Source organism: Opisthorchis viverrini, assembly GCF_000715545.1.
Source record: "Opisthorchis viverrini unplaced genomic scaffold opera_v5_364, whole genome shotgun sequence".
NCBI lineage: Eukaryota > Metazoa > Platyhelminthes > Trematoda > Opisthorchiida > Opisthorchiidae > Opisthorchis > Opisthorchis viverrini.
Window position 1 is genome coordinate 452,501 of NW_008752026.1, and position 19,798 is coordinate 472,298.

The window sequence follows — 19,798 nt, forward strand, 5'->3', positions numbered from 1 at the left end:
AACAGCTCTCCAGCTCTCACTCGACCGCAGGACGTAAGGTCACCCAGATGCGCACTGTTGAAACTACCAACTCACCGGTGTCCAATGCCGACCAGCTGAGCGATTGGATTAGTTAGGTCAATCAGTGTTGTCAGTTTGTTGATCAGATAAAGGAGGTAGAAGCTAGTCTGGGAGAAATTGAGAGCATTAAAAACAAAGATAACATGTTATTGCTTAACGGATAAATTCTGGAGCGAATTAGACAATCCGGCTTGTCCGAAACACACATAAGTAACTATGTTAACAGTAAAAGACCCTAGGCAACAAAGCACGAGAAGGGGACGCTGCCAGTCCTCAGTCAGGCAACCACATCTATCATTTGAGTCACCGCATTCTCGTCCCAGCGCCAACTCTGTTCAGTTGTACAGATGGCTCAGTGGTTAAGGCACGAACTTACTGACCGGAAGGTCCTATCGCAACCCTTGCATCTCGACTTATTCTGCCTACGCTTGAGCGACCTGAGGATATCTCAGCCCTCGTGTTCTTTCGGATGGTATGGCAGCTGGGAATCGAAAGGGTGGATTAGTTAGGTCAATCAGTGTTGTCAGTTTGTTGATCAGATAAAGGAGGTAGAAGCTAGTCTGGGAGAAATTGAGAGCATTAAAAACAAAGATAACATGTTATTGCTTAACGGATAAATTCTGGAGCGAATTAGACAATCCGGCTTGTCCGAAACACACATAAGTAACTATGTTAACAGTAAAAGACCCTAGGCAACAAAGCACGAGAAGGGGACGCTGCCAGTCCTCAGTCAGGCAACCACATCTATCATTTGAGTCACCGCATTCTCGTCCCAGCGCCAACTCTGTTCAGTTGTACAGATGGCTCAGTGGTTAAGGCACGAACTTACTGACCGGAAGGTCCTATCGCAACCCTTGCATCTCGACTTATTCTGCCTACGCTTGAGCGACCTGAGGATATCTCAGCCCTCGTGTTCTTTCGGATGGTATGGCAGCTGGGAATCGAAAGGGTGTTGAAGCTCAATAAATTTTATTTTTTTTTATTGTTAGTTACAGAGAACCTAGGTGTCACCTATGTGGTGCCAATAGTGATGGAAGTTACTCACAACGATTTCAGTGAGGAAAACATGACGTGACGCCCCACTGAGGGGAAGGTATTTCTTTAGTAGTGCAATACCGTTGGTGGAGTTTGTGGATACTTACGAAAACCTAGAGTTCTCAGAGGGCGCACCCGCAAACCAACCTTGACTGGTGAAAACGAAACGTCTGTAAGCTAACTGTCAGGCTCGGCGAACGGATCAACAACTACCTGAACAGAAACCGAGCTACCAATAGTTCGACACAACCCTAAAACGTCCCTAAACAGTACACGTGTCAAACAAGTGCCAGTACACTCAGGTGCCTGGGGTTCACAAACCCGAAACATGCGTAATTTGATTGAGCACACGTATGCGCTAGACCACTAATTCGTCGGGTGTGAACTTAGACCATAGAACGATACTTTCACATTTACCAACTAAGAGTAACAAGCTACTCGACATTAGTGGGCCGCATCTAGATGGAGTTCCATTAGGGTAGAAAGAACCACTATTGACGATGTTAAAGTCCACAGCTTCGATGTAGAGCGAGTCAGCACAACTGGAATTTGACCCAATCACACGGAAAGTAGTAAGGCTAACTTACTTATTTGTACCGCACAGAATAAAGCAGTATAATTAGGTACCATCTGAATGTACGCTGGAAGCTAGACTCAAACGAATCACCATCATGGATGATAAGCATTCAGAATTGTTAACAATAATAAACAGCCTGGTGGAACCAAGTTCCCTGTAGGGCTAGATAGGGGGTCGATACCCTCTGCTCTAAGTGTGGGTCTAAACTGCTCGTATGCCCTGATAAGCCAATCAACGATACTTGCCCAATTTACCCACCCAACCATGATGATGATGATGACCAAGCACTCATCCAGATGCATTTAATACCCTTAGGTGACACGAACTTCATTTTTCTGAATACACAAGTGTTGCTTAGAGAAGCTCCTTAGAGTACAGCAGTGTCTTTATAGAGATTACTACGAGCAATGAGTTGCTTGGACTCTTCCGGGGGACTTGTCTCCTTAGCAGGATTCAACGATGGGTGATGACTGGCAGGGTAAGGTGCTGTGGGCTCGACAGGACGACTGGCCTCTCTGAAAAGTTACTGCACATTCTTAGTTTGACAGGATTGACCCGCCCTATCGCTATTAGTTTCGAAAATGTTGTTAAATCACGGTATAAGACCCCACAAAAAAGGCAGACCTTCAGAAGAAAGGTAGATCCCCTTGAACAGCCCACAAAAGCGTTCTTCATTGGACATAAGTTAGTGTCCCAGCCTATGAGGACAGCTACTGAGATGTCTAATAGTGTCCTTTCCGGCAGCAGACTCTCTTCGGAATGGGTACTGAAACGGGTCAATAGATGACAAGCTCTCGGTGTGGAACACATAGATATGACAAGTAATGGCTGTACAAAGACGACTGTTTTAGGAGTATTAGTATTCCTTTCCTTGCTATTATTGCCTCCGCACAAGTTTGGGGGGTTTTGAGCAGTTGGAGCTGTTGGACAATGCCGACTACGGCAAAGGCAATCTGTATTTGTGCAACTTACGGGCGGGCCCAGCTGATTAGAATCGGGCTCGCAGTTCACCAAAGTACACATATTACAGCCCCAGAAACACCGGTGAATCAACTGGATCGGTTTCTATTACTTTTAGCTTATATCTGCCAATCGTAAGCCATCTCCAATTTCTACTTATATCAACCACCAACCCACCGCTACGCACTACTACGCTCCACAAAAACGCACTGATGATGTCACCTCGATTGGTGATGAAACGTTTGCAATCAAATTGCCCAGCTCAGGGAACAAGCAAAGACCGATACCTGAGCTACCAGCATTTTCCTCTACTTATATCTGCCCGAATACTGTCATGCTACAAGATGACACTGCTCTCACGTTTCCTCAGTAGTACATAACGTTACGCCAGTAGTAATCCAATCAATGATGTGTCGCCGAACTATCCATTCGCACATAAGAGATATCCCTCAGAGAGAATTTTTATGGTGATTTATCCGAGGAAACTGCGGTATCTTGCTGCAACATGGAAGAATTGACGGATGAAGCCAGTATCTCTGTGTAAAAAGACCAGTGCTGATGCTCTTTGTAATCTCACTAGTTCTAGACCAGCTGAGGGCTCCCAACGGGCTTTTGCGTCTTTGCCGCCGATCTCATTCCCTCTGGTTTGGATCGGCAACCACGGCTTGCAAGTAGCACAACCTTTGAATCCACGCAAACGGCTTGTAATCCAGTGTTGACCGACAGATCAGTTTCGGATGCTAGGCAAACATTACTAGTGAAAGGAGGGAAGTCCTTCGCAGTGAAGCCTCCTATTAGCAAACACGAACTAAGCAGTTACAAGTCAGTAGACAGGTAACCACACATTTCACATGCACATAGTCTTTAAAAACCAAACATTTGCGAGCGCTCTCTTGAACGTTCCTGGATATCCATTGACTACTACACGATAGTAAACAAACAATGCAAGGCATTTCCACAAGTTTCGTAATATACTTCAGCTTCCATCAGATGTAGGGGCACAGTTTGGACACCAATCATAGACTACTCGCATGCTTTATCAGTAGTACCACCGTCACCCTAGTATGAGCAATTAGAGAAGCTATTGCGGCGTATTTATGAACCGATTGGTCACCAAACGTCAACGTGGACTAGATTACAGGAATTTAGGTGCACCAAGCTGATTGACGACCAAAGTGATGACACAGAGGATGGTTCAGCTCAGACAGATTGCGTACTGATGCAATGTTGCTGGCAATACAAGGCTAGCAGGACGCCATTGTGCAGTTAGTTATCCAGTCAAGTACAGTTTTAGTGACCATAGTAAAAGCATTGGGATATGTTTCAAATATGTTCGTCTTTTCTAACCGCAGGCAACGACGGTCTGATTTTGAAATTCGACTTTTGCAGTGCTGTAGTACTCATCAGCAGTGGGACTAGGCTTTTCGCTGTTATGGCGGTCGAGTCATCCCCCTTGAAACAACGTTCAATAAATACTGACCTTTTGGATTCCGTGTAACAGCTAGCAAGTTTTGTCTCTCATTTGTCTCATCGTTTAATTCGTTGTGGAGTGTGTCTGCTTACCACCAGTATATTTGTGATAAGTTCTTGCTCATCGAAAATATAACGCGGCGTGCGGAACAGTTTACACCTTTGTGTCCAAAACAGGAGAATTGTATATACCTACTCAACCATGTGGTTTTCCTGTGAACTAAGTTTGACAGGCCTATATGTATGGAATGCGTCCAACTGTTGTAGGCTGGTGTCAGTTACCTTTCCATGGGTTGTGGCGACATTTGGATGAGGGCAATGCTAGGATGGGTTTCGTGCGCGGCAAAAGTGTATGGCTACTGTCAAAAAGGCAACTAACAATACTGGCTACCTTATACATTGGCGAATAGAATGGTGAACTGAACGGCAAGCGAGGTACAGCCTTCGATTGGCATTCGAAATTCATAATCTTACGGCAGCGCACACGATAAAACAGGAACAGAATCCGGGGAACTGTATTACCTGACTAATGAGCACAGCGATATCCGACGAATCCAAGTCACCAAATAAACCCTCAAACAGGACAACGCCCAGGGCCAAATAGTTAAGGATACCACCAAGGTATGCGTCCACTGTCGTGATACCTGAAGCAATATTAGACAATTTTCAAAGAGGCGATAGGGAGGCGTAATAGAAGTGTTCATTTCCTACTGGACTTAACAATGACACTGCAAACTACATCTGCCAGCTAACTACAGGCGAAAGACGGCAGCTGTGCGGAGAAAATACGCTCTAGAAGGAGACCTAGAATACGTATTTGAAGTCCTTCAATTCACACATGCTTAGTAATATATAATATTGCAAACTAGATCACAGCATTCCAGGGGAATCTTTTTATCCAATATCCTCTCGATTTCCCCTGTCTGGGCTTGGGGACTTGGCAGTATTCTAGCCTTCGTGCTTCCTCCAGGTGACACGACAGTAAGGCACCAAAAGGGTATTACAGCTGATCGATTATTTATTATTTTTTGAAGAGATTACGTTAAGGGGCTGACACATGTATTTTCTGAGAGGTGGCCTTTAGGTGGACGAGGAAGGCAGGGGACACAAAAGCTCCGAAGTAGTTTATCATTTGGAAGAAAATAGGGATAATGTTTTGCGTTGCACCTCCCTTAAAAGTTTACATGTCTTCAAGATCCAGACTGTTCACCAAAGCCAACGATGCTATCAAACAGCACAGTAGTTTCCATCCCCTCTACTGACTGACTGGCTGACCTTTGGTCACAGATAGACGTTATTCAATGCACTCAAATAAAGCATTTAGACCAGTGATACTAAATACCTCGAGGAATTGCCTAACAAACGCCTGCTCTAACCTCGAAGGTGACAAGCATTACTGGTCACTAGACTGATGCCCTGGTAGGTGGCGCACTCAGATCTAGCCAGGCTCCAGTCTGCGTAGATCCTATACAACGGTTTGGCTAAGTTTCAGCGGTAGGCTGGAGGTCGCGGGTTCGTGTGCCGTCCACAGGTGTGTCTTATGGTCTGAATCATATGTCCTTGGGTTCGTAATCAAAAACATATGAATCCGTCTCCTGTACAGCAAATGAATAGAGGCTAAGAACAAATATGAAGCATCAGTCCATACGGTTTACTGGAAACAAGGAAACCGAATGAATGGAGATCCAACCCTTGCCTGGACAGAAAGGATAAACGAAGACAGACAAAAACGAAAATCTTTTTTGAAACTTACACAACAAAATTGAACGCCGATTAACATTAACACCAGCTGCGGTTAGAAGACGATGGAAAGATGTGCGCGCAAGGTAGTGTTCCGAAGGTCCAACGTTCATGAAAGCCGCACTCTCCGCAGAAAAACGAAGTTGTGTGTGAATAAACCTGAGAAGAGACCGGGAAAAATCGAAAAGAATGGTCAGCAAAGATACCATACGTTCGATTTACAGTGAAATACACTAAGGGGGCGAGATGGCCCAAGTGGTTAGAGCGCGAATTTACTGACCGGAAGGTCCGTGGTTCGAACCCGACCTCTACCTCTCGACTTCCCCTGTTTAGGTTTGGGCGACCTGACAGTATCCCAGCCATCGTGCTTCCTTCGGGTGGCATGGCAACTAGGCACCGAAAGGATGCTACAGCTGAACGGTTACTACACTAAGATACATTAAGTGTTCATGTGGAGCTCACCACTTTGATACAAAAACCTACGGGGCTATAATATTGGGACAGTCCCACTTGTGTGCCTTGCATTTTTTTGAGAGCAAAATACTTTTCTGGGGAAGCGTGCAATTCTATTTGTTAAACATGCGATTTGAACCTTTGCGAGAGTCTCATAAAGTGCCACGAACAAAGGTAGTCGGAGTGTGATGAACGTTTATGGGCTACAGTTGTTTACGACAAACGCTGATAACTCAATGGTTAAGATGCGAACTTACTGATAGGGAAGTCCCAATCGCAGCACCTCGACTGCTCTCGTCTAAGCTTTGGCAACCTAGCAGTCTCTCAGCCCTCATGTTTCCTTCGGGTGACATGGTAGCTGGGCACCGGAAGGGTGTTACAGCCGAATGACGCCTATAACGACAAGCAGCGGTCCTGCTCTGAACCTCAAAGGGAAAACTCCTTGTGTTTGGCAGACAAAAGCCAGATAATTAGTAGTAAGCGATTAATCAAACGGCTGCTAAAAATTTTTTGAAAGTCGACGAACAGTTGCGCGCGTTTGCTGTCGGAAATCAAATTGTACGCAGTAGACGAAACAAATTCATTTGCAAGTTAACACTATGTTAACGGAAGACTCCACTGAATCCCAGCTGAATTGCTGGTTCATAATATTCCTCAACCGAATGTGTTGCACACACACCATCCCCTGTTTCAGTAGATACGATATTCGGGATATTGCAGTATATTATTTTTGAGTGAGAGACTCCACTGGCATCCACTTGAGTCATTCGTTAACATCAGGTTAATTTGCTACTAACTGCATTTTGCTATGAGCATGATTTTGGCCACACCACTGAAAAAAATTTTGGCAACACGTCCAAATATTGATGGATCGGGCAAGCCTATTGGTTGTTGATCCAAAATCCGTTTTGGACTGATCGGGAAGCCCCACTCATCTAGAGTATAGATAGAGGAATCTTTGAGTTTCAGCAAAAAATCGCTTTTAGTAGACACGCCAGGGCAATAAATGGCACAACTGAAAGACCTGCTAAGGTCATTGTGAGTCGCTTTATACACAGGATCTTTCCATCAACTAACTCAGGACGGAAGTTGACGGCCCGGATATCTACGGAACTGTCTGTGGTAGCCGGTCAAAATAAAGGTGACAAAGATAAAACTACACACCTGAAATTGCCTTCCTGTTTATCCTGTTCGTAAAAAGCCGCCGATGTCCAATTGGTGATCAGACGTGTGAGGATAAAAAATCCGACGAAAAGAATGTACGCTGAAACCGGTCCGAGCCAACCAGCCCTGCCAACAGAAGTTGCCAAGCAGGCATTAAATCAACAAAAACGACAAAGGTCAGACCCACTTCTCAACACATTTGTACGTATAAAATATGACCAAGATCGGATTGATGAGCATTGCGGGCACGGTTTGCGATAGAAGACTACAGACGGTGCCAATGTCTTGCGTGAGCCGTTGATCACTGTCCACGTTTGGTAGAATGTCACTCAACTAAACTAAACAAACTCACGGATTGTCCATATCCATAAAGTTAACAACGGTATAGTACCGCTTATACTGGAAATAATGTTTGTGCAAATGTGTTGTCAGTGCGCTCCGCAACGTTATGGCCAAATGACCGGCAACCATACCTTGGACGGCAATTACCTAAACGATGAATGTAACAGTGATAACACCAACGAATGATATGGAGAACACGTAAAGAATGGACAGCCGCAATGTCCAAATAAAACGAATGTAGCTTTTTTTCGTGAGTGCACTGTAAAACTCGGAGGCGATCAGTCCGACTTGATAGGCAACATATTCATCTAAGAAGACCAGAAAAGTTAGAGCATGCATAATGAACCCACAGAATGCTCCACAAATGAGAATACCTATGGCCAACAGAAGAGACACAGTCCAATCTTGCCTCAGAGACTGGTAAATTAATTTCGAAAAATTGAGAACAAAACGGAATCCTGAGGCAATCCTGCATGAAAGTTGGGTTTTCACGGAAACAAAGGAGACATACTTATTCCGCTCGGAGTACTGTTTGTGTCGATTAATCCGAGTAAAGGACATGAGCTGAAAGGCGAACGACAAAGCCATTTAGTGAAATTCGTATCAGCTAGAGATTCCAATTTGCTCGTACATAAATGAGTTTACTGAAACAACCACTGGAGACTAGGTCGGTCACAAAATGCGGATTAATTTCGTTCAACCCGAATGATACATTCGAAAAAATCACTCAGCACCATTGCGGTGCCTAGCTGCCGTGCCATCCGAAGGAAGTATGAAGGCTGGTTTACTGCCAGGCTGCGCAAGCCTAGACAGGGGAAGTCGAGTTCAAACCACGGACTTTCCGGTCAGTAGCTTCATCACCTAAACACTGAGCCACCACTCCAATATATTATCGACAATTCAGGCTCGATAGTGTTTTCGAAGCCCGAGAGACGTTTAGGGCGGAGCACTGTTTGCAACGGTTCTTTGGAAAGAGAGACAATCTAGAATCACATACAATCATTACCACCATCAAGGGCAACAAACCAGTTGGGAACGCGGGCGTCGAACCACCATACGGCCATGAAGTAAAAAGCTCTAGCAGAGTGGCAGAGGAAAAAAAGTGAGGACTTAGTAAAGACAAACCTTGCGTTCTCGAGGAATAGGGTGCGAACATCGTCAAACACCGACAAAACAAACACATATGAGCACCATATCGGAACAAAACACTATCAACAAAGTTGACCCAACATCCATGGAGTCTCACTGAGCGAACAACAACAGTAAGCTCAGTTAAGACCGTTCATATACAAGCAGTAAGGCATTTTCAGCTACCTGCAAAGAGAAGGTACAAAGGAAGGTACAAAGATCCCAGTGTTTATTTTGATGCATTTTTTGCATTCACGCTCAGCTCGCGTGGATGTTAGCACGTTTGATTTGACAATTTGCGTGCCTCAGTAACCCAGTGATCTGTCCTGCGCAACACCCACCGAGTCTCTACTACCAGGATCGTAGTACATAGACGTTTGATAAACAGTCTCCTAGCTTTTCTGGTCTAGGGGTTGCGACAAGTGCTCTCCTAGTTCTAAGCTGATCAGGCTGCCTTGAGGTCAGTAATTCAAGTCAAAGGCTTTGGCTGGAGACCCTAATCGTCCTAGGTATGGGCGTCCTGACAGTATCCCGAGACACAAGCAATGATGAGTTCCTATATTTGTACGGAAGACAATTGGAAAACTCATCATAAACTCTACGGATAGCAAGAAGTATGGAAACAAATGAAGCAAAGAATAACGACGAATTTTGAGGGAATTTCTCATTGATCAGCTACGCGTAGAAGAGTCAACCCATTCAGGAAGTCGAATGCTCCTTTGAAGCCGAAGAAAAACTAGCACAATTTTCGACGGCAGACGTGACATTCTTCAGGCATCGGAAGCAATGTGAAGGTAATCATCATCGTTATCGTCGGATTTAAACCATGTACCTGTTGTGCAAAGGTTATAGCCAACACAGTTTCGCCAGCTGATGATAGTGGACAATGAAGAGACACTAGCAGATATAACTGACATGTGAAACAAGCAGTGACAGTGTACTTCTCATTGAGAGGATGTGGAGGGTAGGCTATGCATCGGATATAACAACTTGGACATGTTACATACTAACGACTGGTTTAACCGTTTAATAGTTATTCATTGAACTGTTTCCTGATGTTTTAGCTGATGCACTGAAATGTTTGAAGATAAGCAAAGAATAACGACGAATTTTGAGGGAATTTCTCATTGATCAGCTACGCGTAGAAGAGTCAACCCATTCAGGAAGTCGAATGCTCCTTTGAAGCCGAAGAAAAACTAGCACAATTTTCGACGGCAGACGTGACATTCTTCAGGCATCGGAAGCAATGTGAAGGTAATCATCATCGTTATCGTCGGATTTAAACCATGTACCTGTTGTGCAAAGGTTATAGCCAACACAGTTTCGCCAGCTGATGATAGTGGACAATGAAGAGACACTAGCAGATATAACTGACATGTGAAACAAGCAGTGACAGTGTACTTCTCATTGAGAGGATGTGGAGGGTAGGCTATGCATCGGATATAACAACTTGGACATGTTACATACTAACGACTGGTTTAACCGTTTAATAGTTATTCATTGAACTGTTTCCTGATGTTTTAGCTGATGCACTGAAATTGTTTGAAGATTAAGGTCTATCATTAGGAAATCTTCACTCTACTTCTGGCTCAACCACTGGAGTGCACACCAATTTAATCTTGTAACAAAATACAATGGAACAACTGCTTCGCCCAGCTATGGAGTATGACAAAATCACCCAACTTAGGCGATTTACTAACTCTGGAGATCGTTCGTGCTTCAGCATTACTGATACGATGCTCCCTGTAGACTCGAATAATGGTCCGAAGACACAAAAAGTTTTTGACATCCTTCGTGCGCAAAGCCAGGTTCCCCTTCCATGCAACAATATGCACAACATTGCAAACTCGACCTTTGACAGACGAGGCACTGTGACGTCTACACCACAGATGATGCAGATTGACAAAAAGTGCCCACGCATTTCTAGCCCGAATGGAAATAGCGTCTTGAGCTAGGTCGTAACCACCGACGTGGACAGACTTGTCTACTAAATCTATCGGCTTATCCGTAAACATAACGCGCGAATTAGATCCTAACCAGTGCACAGCAATGGGCTAACTTTTGGAAATACCAGCACGAGCACGACTGTGATCGTTTGCGTGCCATATCCCGTAGGGTTTCCAACCGTCTACTAGCAAAATCAGCTGGAAAGGAACGCACGAAGATTCCACAGCGCTGTTTGACAGTAGCCGCTTTCATTTCAAGTTGCCATGTCATTGCCTGTCCCCCGAAGGCCTTTCGTCAACAATCGACTGGAAAACAAAACAATGCTCTCTTCGGCAGATGGCGGTTAAGCATACACAGAACAGGCCTCAACCACTTCAGCCTGCTAAAACGATTTACCATCATCAACATCATTATCATCGGAGACAACACCATCAGTGTTGACACATGCCGTACAACGACAAGGTTTATCTAATTACATTTGGAGATTTACAAATAAAAGGGAAAAGATAGTAGCTGAGGGAGGGGACTTGGCGCTGGCCTATCGTAAGCATGCTGAGATCCATAAACCGCAAAGCGCTCAGTTAGACAATCTGGAAAGACGTCGACAGCACGAACACCGAAGACATCTAGCAGCCGCCAGCCAAGCACAGGCGAGGTCGCAGGGACCCCGTCCTGGAAGGTGTACAACACCAACGACACCAAAACTCTACGTAATCTCTTTCACATCCTTCTGACAAGTCACGGTTTCCGCAATTCTGAAGAAACACTCGTTTCTATAGACGGTATTTCAGCACATAACCAAGCCATCGTAGTCAATAATGACGGATGCTTTCTGTGATTGAAGTACCTACTGCACAATCAAATCCCGTTTGCTAATCACCTCGTTACTGACTGGTTGACGCCAACCGAAGCCAGCAACGCTTTTGAGACATTTGTGGGAAGGAAACCTGAAGACGCCTCACATCACATGTCGGTAGAGGCCACGTCTCTCAGCTTACAACACAACCCTTACTATAGACTGGTACACGCGACCCTTGAAACTAAGTGATGTCTTTTTGACGCCACAACTGACGCAAATCAGCTAACGTGAGTCCTGCCTTTGAGAATCTTGAAGACTTCATCGTCAGATCTAATAAAACTAACCAGGTATGTAAAATTCTCCAAAAAATTTAGTGATACTCCTCGAATTGTAAGGAATACGTTCACATACTACACTGTATGAAGCATGATTTTGTAATTTGAGGGTACTAGGCGTATGCCAACAGTAGCACGATGGTCATCATAATATTTAACGGAGCTTTGTTGCGCCTTTGCCTTCAAAGACGAGGGTGATATCGTCTGAGTACATCAGATCAGCAAGGCTCTCACCAGTAACGATTTTCACACCCGGCTTTTGAAGACCTTCCAGCGCTCGCCTCATTATTTCATCAGTGAAAAAAAACTGAACCAGAATGGAGAGGTTGAACATGCTTGTCAGACACCAGTGTTCTAGGGAAGCTTTTGTAGAGCACAAAATGCACTCTCGTGCCAAGAACGTGAGTATAGGGAACATATCATAATCACAAACTTCTGAAGTACATGCTGTTGACCAAATGTGTTTGACAGCACTGTCGTAGTCCAGCCGTAGCACCCTTCCGGTGTTTAGCTGCGATGACAACGGAAGGAGGCACGAGGGCTGGGGTGCTGCCAGGTCACCCAAGCGTAAACGGAACCCAAGATGCTGAGGTTGTGTTTGAACCACGGACCTTCCTGTCCGTGTTCGGCCCCTTAACCCTTGTGCTATCCCAAGCCTGGTTAGCTGCACTGACTGATCGACAGAACTCAACGCAGGCCTATAGTCGAGAAATTAAAAGATTATGCATCGTCTGTACATATGGCTATCATGAATATTCTTTGTGCTCACAATATCGTTTTGTATTAACCATGCTTTCGTCTTCATTTTCAGCTTATGTACGTCTATTCTTAGACGAGTAAAGCGCTATTCATTCCACGCTATTCATTCTTGTTCTCGCGCTCAGTCAGAATCGATATTCTATTCGTAACAATTTACCTGTCTAAGAATACGATGGAACCGTTGCTGCGACCCAAGTGTTTCGACGCAGATCCTAATTCTCCAGACGCAACAACGCGTTGGAATCATTGGTTCCGAACCTTCCAAACGTTTCTGGTCACTGTCGAATCACTCAATCTGAATAAACTCGAAACTCTGATCCATTTTGTGGATGCATCTGCATACGTTTATATCGCTGACTGTCCAGATTACGAATCAGCTATCAGTACACTTGAAAAGTTGTACGTTCGTCCTAAGAATATAATTTATGCTCGCCATCTTCTACAAACTTGCAAACAAGACACCAGTCAAGATGTTGATCAGTTTGTTCAGAGGCTTGAATCCTTGGCCAAAAATTGTGATTTCAAGGCGGTGTCCGCTATTGACCATCAAAACGAAAGTGTACGCGATGCTCTAATCAACGGACTTCAGTCTACTACCATCAGAGAAAGACTTCTGGCTCAAAACGAACTCACTCTCGATGAAGCACATGAATTGGCTAGGTCATTAGAATTGGCCCACAAACAAGCTCAGTCATACTCACATAACCAGGCGATATCATTTTCTGTGGCTGCAGCACCTTTACAGACATCTACGGTTACCCCTTCACACTCAATCTCCCCTGATTCTACACCCTATCTCTCGTCAATCAATTCTCAGATATGTTACTTTTGCGGTCGTTCCAGACATCCACGGTCAAAATGCCCCGCAAGAGAAGCAGTTTGTAAATCATGTGGCAAAACAGGCCATTTTCAGCGTGTTTGTCGATCCAAATCTGTAAAGAGTCACTCAAATTGCACGACGGATTCTGCCTTATCTTCCCTGTTGACTGCTGCGGCCCCGAACTGCTTGTCTCGCACGGTGACCAGCATAAAGGTGAACGGGATATCGCTTCAGGCCCTCATAGACACAGGAAGTTCGAGCAGTTACATATCTCCTTTGGTGGTTGGTAAACATGGCTGGAAGGTATATGCTAACAATTCTGTGATTACCATGGCATCTACCTCTCTGACGTGTTCAACTAGAGGCTACTGCTACGCATCCATCGATTACAGGGGCACCGTTTACAAAAAAATCAAACTATTGGTATTACCCAATCTATGTGCTGACCTGCTGCTAGGCCATGACTTCCTTGGTCTACATAACAAAGTTGAAATCACATTCGGTGGGGACCGAGGTCCATTCACCCTCTGCGGTCTACCTGCTGCTGCGGTCGAGTCACCTCCTCTTTTTGCTAACCTCTCACCCGACTGCAAGCCTGTTGCTACAAAATCGCGACGTTATAATCCGGACGATGAACAATTTATCCGCTGTGAAGTTAATCGACTATTGGATGAAGGTATAATCGAACCTTCGAGTTCTCCATGGAGGGCTCAAGTACTGGTCACGAAAAATTCAAACCACAAAAGACGCATGGTAGTGGACTACAGTCAAACCATTAATCGGTTCACATACCTAGACGCGTATCCGTTACCGCGACTGGATAAAATGATCGAAGAAATTTCCCGTCATACTGTCTTTAGCACCTTAGACCTATTGAGTGCTTACCATCAAGTTCCAATCAGTGAGCAAGATAAACCGTATACGGCTTTTGAAGCATGCGGAGAGCTGTTTCAGTTCCGTCGTATTCCTTTCGGTGTAACCAACGGAGTAGCATGTTTTCAACGTACTATTGACCAAATAATCAAGTCTGAGAACCTAAGTAGCACCTACGCTTACATCGACAACGTCACTATTTGTGGGACTACCCAAAGTGAGCATGACCAGAACCTCAAATCTTTCTTTGAAGTAATAAGAAAATATGGAATTACCCTTAACTGTAAGAAAAGCATCATAGCAGCCAAACAAATACGCCTTCTGGGCTACGAAGTCTCTAAAGGAATTATCAAACCAGATCCTGAACGAATGAAACCTATTCGTGAACTCCCTCATCCACATGACGCTAAATCCCAACAACGTGTTGTTGGTATGTTTGCTTATTATTCGCAATGGATACCATGCTTCTCTGACAAAATCAGTGTGCTTGTCAGAAATAAGACTTTCCCCTTACCGGAGCGTGTGCAACAGTCTTTCAAAAATTTAAAGAAGGAGTTAGAGAACGCCATGGTTGTGACAGTCGACTACAACGCACCATTGGTTGTCGAGACTGACGCCTCAGACATAGCCATTGCTGCATCTCTGACTCAGAACGGCCAACCGGTGGCCTTCTTTTCTAGAACACTGACACCGAGCGAAAAGAATCACTCTGCTATTGAGAAGGAGGCATACGCCATCGTTGAATCTATCCGTAAATGGAAGCATTATCTCTTCGGGAAGCACTTCAAGCTTATCACTGACCAGCGGTCAGTTTCCTTTATGTATGGTTCGTCGCAGAAAAGTAAGATAAAAAATGATAAAATTCAGCGATGGAAAATGGAACTTTCCGCTTTTAGCTACGATGTGAGCTACAGACCTGGAAAAGACAATCTGGTTGCTGACACCTTATCGCGTAACCTATGCGCCAATGTGATCGGCAATGATAAATTAAAAGAAATTCACGATTCCTTGTGCCATCCTGGAATCACTCGAATGCACCACTTTGTTCTTTCCAAAAACCTGCCGTTCTCTCTCCAAGATGTCAAGGACATCACCACAAAGTGTACGGTTTGCGCCGCCATCAAACCGCAGTTTTACAAACCACCCCCCGCTACGCTCATCAAAGCGACCCAACCATTTGAACGAATTAGCATCGATTTTAAAGGACCTCTACCTTCTGTTACTCGAAACCGGTATCTCCTTACCATCGTTGACGAGTTTTCTCGTTTTCCGTTTGCCTTTCCCTGCGTAGATACATGTGCGTCTACAGTTATTAAATGTCTGTGTGAGTTATTCTCTTTGTTTGGCATGCCTGCATATGTACATTCGGATCGTGGCTCGTCATTCATATCTGACGAACTGTCCACATTCCTACATGACAGGGGAGTTTGCACCAGCCGAACAACTTCTTATAATCCCCAGGGGAACGGGCAAGTCGAACGCCTCAACGGAACACTCTGGAACGCAATCCAGCTTAGACTCAAGACGAAAGGCCTCCAAATCTGTCACTGGGAGTCGGCTCTACCGGATGCCCTCCACTCTATACGGTCCCTTCTCTGCGTCTCCACGAATGTTACTCCACATGAACGGATATTCCGGTTTGAACGCCGGTCATCCTGTGGTTTATCTATACCGACTTGGCTCACTGTTCCAGGACCTGTTTTACTGAGGAGATTTGACCGTGCCTCAAAGTATGAGCCCGTCGTTGAGGAAGTCCAATTAATAAATAGCAATCCACATTACGCCCGTGTTCGTTTTCCCGGCGGGAAAGAAAGCACTGTATCCGTCCGCCATCTCGCTCCTTGTGGTGATCACACACATGTCAACGATCCCACGCGTACCTCACCCAATGAAGACAATGGTGTTCATGCACCCCCTCTATCTGACTTGCACACGCCTCCGCTCAATAACATTGGAGATGATATTGATCGTACTTCAGTCTCACCCCCGTGCCCCGGCAATGCACCTGCATCTCCAGATACATATGACCCTAGCACCTCTGATTTAGCCAGGCTCCAGCAGCGTAAACGGCCCTACATTTTAAGAAATCGAGAAGCCTAACCACACTCATTATTACTCATTAGATTTTTTACAACCATTCATCCAATACCTGTACCCAATTTATCCCTCTACACACAATCCAACGGCCAGGGTGAATGTCATGAATATTCTTTGTGCTCACATTATCGTTTTGTATTAACCTGGCTTTCGTCTTCATTTTCAGCTTATGTACGTCTATTCTTAGACGAGTAAAGCGCTATTCATTCTTGTTCTCGCGCTCAATAGAATCGATATTCTATTCGTAACAATGGCGTTGCTATAGTACCTAATGGAGCGTGAAGATGTGGTAAAGGCAGCCCCTACCCGATCGAAATCCCGCTTGATTAAAACGAGCTGAGGTTTCGCCTGCAACCACAAGACGAAAAATCAGTGACACCAGAAGCCTTATCACAACGGAGTCAAACTAACCCCTCTGTGATTACTACATTCAATGCCAGTATCCATTTTGGAATGAGGCACTATTATCGATTCACCCCAGTTGTCTGAGACGGTCGCATTCTCTCAGATAAGCCTAAATAAGCTAGACAGGCACTTGGTGGTGAACCAGCCGCGTTCTTTGACAGGGCAGGTGAAAGGTCGTCAGAATCATCAGCACGATTACGCTTGAGTAGAGATATACACTCGCCCACTTCTGAGATTGAAGGCGGTTCTATATTTACAGTCCACTTTTCTGTTGAAGGCTAGGATTCCGGAGATAGCAGGTGGCTAACTGAATTGCTGTTCGAAGTACTGTGCCCAGTGGTTAAAACGTTCTGCTCTGCTGGATATCGGGGAACCACTTTATTCTCCATAACTGCGCTGACAAGAGGCTTCCGATGACCAGTCGAACGAATCGAAGAGAACAGCTTCGGGACGTTTGCAGTATTTTCGGCATTTCCCGTTTTTTGGCCTTTCGAGTCTATCAAGCTTCTCGGTCTGTATGGACACTTATTTTCACATGGCGTCGCATAATGCGTTGGGTGAAGTTGTGGTTGTGGCCAATGGGAACCTGCCACAGGACGCCCTATCAGAAATCCAATATTTCGATGAAGTTGGTTGGGTTGTACCGCCAACAGAAGTTCTGCTTCCGAGTGACACTGTGATGTCCGTTTGCAGTTGACGATAATATCGAACACGACCGTCCGGCAGGCATTCGAATAACAGGTTCTTAAAGTTTTGTTTGATTCCGGGGTCCACGAACCTCAGTGGTTAGGCGGTGTGCATGTTTTGTATAGACCTGAAAAGCGCAATGAAAAGCAGTAGCGGAAATTGGTACTGAAAAGGAGCAATCTGTGATTGACACACATCTGAAGTATATTACTTCCGTTGTTCGTGCGTCCCATATCCAAGCCAAGACGACCACTCAATCGGGCCTGAGCAGCAATTAGTACACCTAGCTGGGCGTTCATGTCACCACCAAACACATGGACGTGTTAGCTTTTAGCTCACTGGAAAAGAACACCTAGAGCGGCACCGAAATTGTATTTGGCAGAATCAGAGCTAGTTCCTTGCAGCGCAAGAAGACACAATAAATAAGGTGCAATAGACCTCACTTTTTCGATATTCTTTCACAGACTTTGCCAAACGAATGATGCAGCGGGGAATATCAACGAGCATCCAATCAAGTAGAGACACTTCCGCTCGGTCACACAGATAACTACCCGATATTCTTTCACAGACTTTGCCAAACGAATGATGCAGCGGGGAATATCAACGAGCATCCAATCAAGTAGAGACACTTCCGCTCGGTCACACAGTACAATAACTACCCCAACATGTCAAGCAGTAGCAGCCGAAACCTGGGGGAGAGCGAGAGGACGGTCAGTTAAATCATAGGACTTGCATCCTGTGTCCCTATTTCCAACAAACAGCATACACCAGTGCAGAGGGGATTCAGCGTACTGGCAACAGTCACCCGTTGTCCTACATGCTTGAGTGTGCGAACATCAGAGGCGGCTAGGCAGTCCTCCTAACGAACATATTGCTCAACATTTCTCTCTCTCTATTTAAGCCTTTCATTGAACTGTTTTGTTCCATTCCATTCTTGATTCTTCGAATCTCGATATTGGCTGTTCAGTTGCTGCAGTATAATTTCCTCAAGGCTTTTTGTCTTCTCAATTCCGTGTGTAACTGACAAGGCTGATTGACTGATCAGTAGAGAACATAACACTGGCGACGGGAACCCAACGCGAACACAACATGTCAATTTCAGCTGAGGATTTGAAATTAATCCTTCAACAACAACAAGCGCAATTTGAACAATCGCAACTGCGACTTATTCAATCCCTTACTAAAGCTATCAGTATTCAGACATCGGTTCCATCTCCAATTGGTACTTCATTATCCTTTGCCGATTCAGTCGCAGCAACTGTTACTGAATTCCTCTACGAACCAGCATCTGATCTCACATTCGATTCATGGTACAGTCGCTGGGAAGATACTTTTCAGAATGAGTTTACCGACAAAGATGATGCGTGGAAATCCCGTCTCTTTGTGCGGAAACTTGGAACCGTTGAACACGACTGGTTCATGAACTTTATTCTTCCCAAACATCCAAAGGATCTAAACTTTGCACAAACAGTGGAACAACTCCGTGAAATTTTTGTTGACCAACATTCACTTTTCAATCTCCGATACAACTGTCGCAAGTTGGCCAAGCGTGATGCCGACGATTACGTTACTTTTGCCGGTATCGTTGATCGCGAATGTGAGAAATTCCAATTGCAACCGCTTACATAAGATCAGTTCAAATGCCTCGTTTTTGTCGCTGGACTTCAATCTTCTCAGGAATCAGATATTCGCACGCGATTGCTATCCAAACTTGAGCACGAAAAAGACATTATTGTGAAAGACCTCACCACAGAATGCCAGCGCTTGCGCAATCTCAAACATGATAGCGCAATGGTACAGCAAAAGTCGCGATCGCCTATTTCCAGCAGCGTCATGACATTGAAGCGAACCGCTGTCACTCCTGTCACCACATGTTTGTCATGTGGTGAATGGCATTATGCACGTTTTTGTCCATTCAAGAAACATCAGTGCCAAGCATACCATCGTTGGGGCCATAAAGAAGGCTTTTGCCGTACCCACAACGCCAAATCACCATTAAACCCAAAGAACGATAACAGTCCGATGAAAGACTCAATCAAAAGGTGGACGTACAAGTAACGAATACAATCCAATTCTCTGTTTGCTACGTTTCAAGTTGAATTTGAATCCCGCAGGAAATACATAACAGTTTCCATCAACAATTTCCC

At 44.9% G+C, this 19,798-nt stretch overlaps 1 protein-coding gene across 1 annotated transcript in view; it reads right to left on the reverse strand.

The window, feature by feature from the left end:
• Positions 1-8,362, reverse strand: part of T265_10451 (hypothetical protein) — a gene marked incomplete at both ends in the record, with an annotated part of 33,257 nt that extends 24,895 nt beyond the window's left edge. The window contains 2 exons of the mRNA XM_009176826.1: positions 5,856-6,001; positions 8,313-8,362. Of these exons, the coding sequence (XP_009175090.1) occupies positions 5,856-6,001; positions 8,313-8,362 (196 nt within the window). The remainder of the gene's footprint in view (positions 1-5,855; positions 6,002-8,312) is intronic.
• Positions 8,363-19,798: the final 11,436 nt, after the last annotated feature.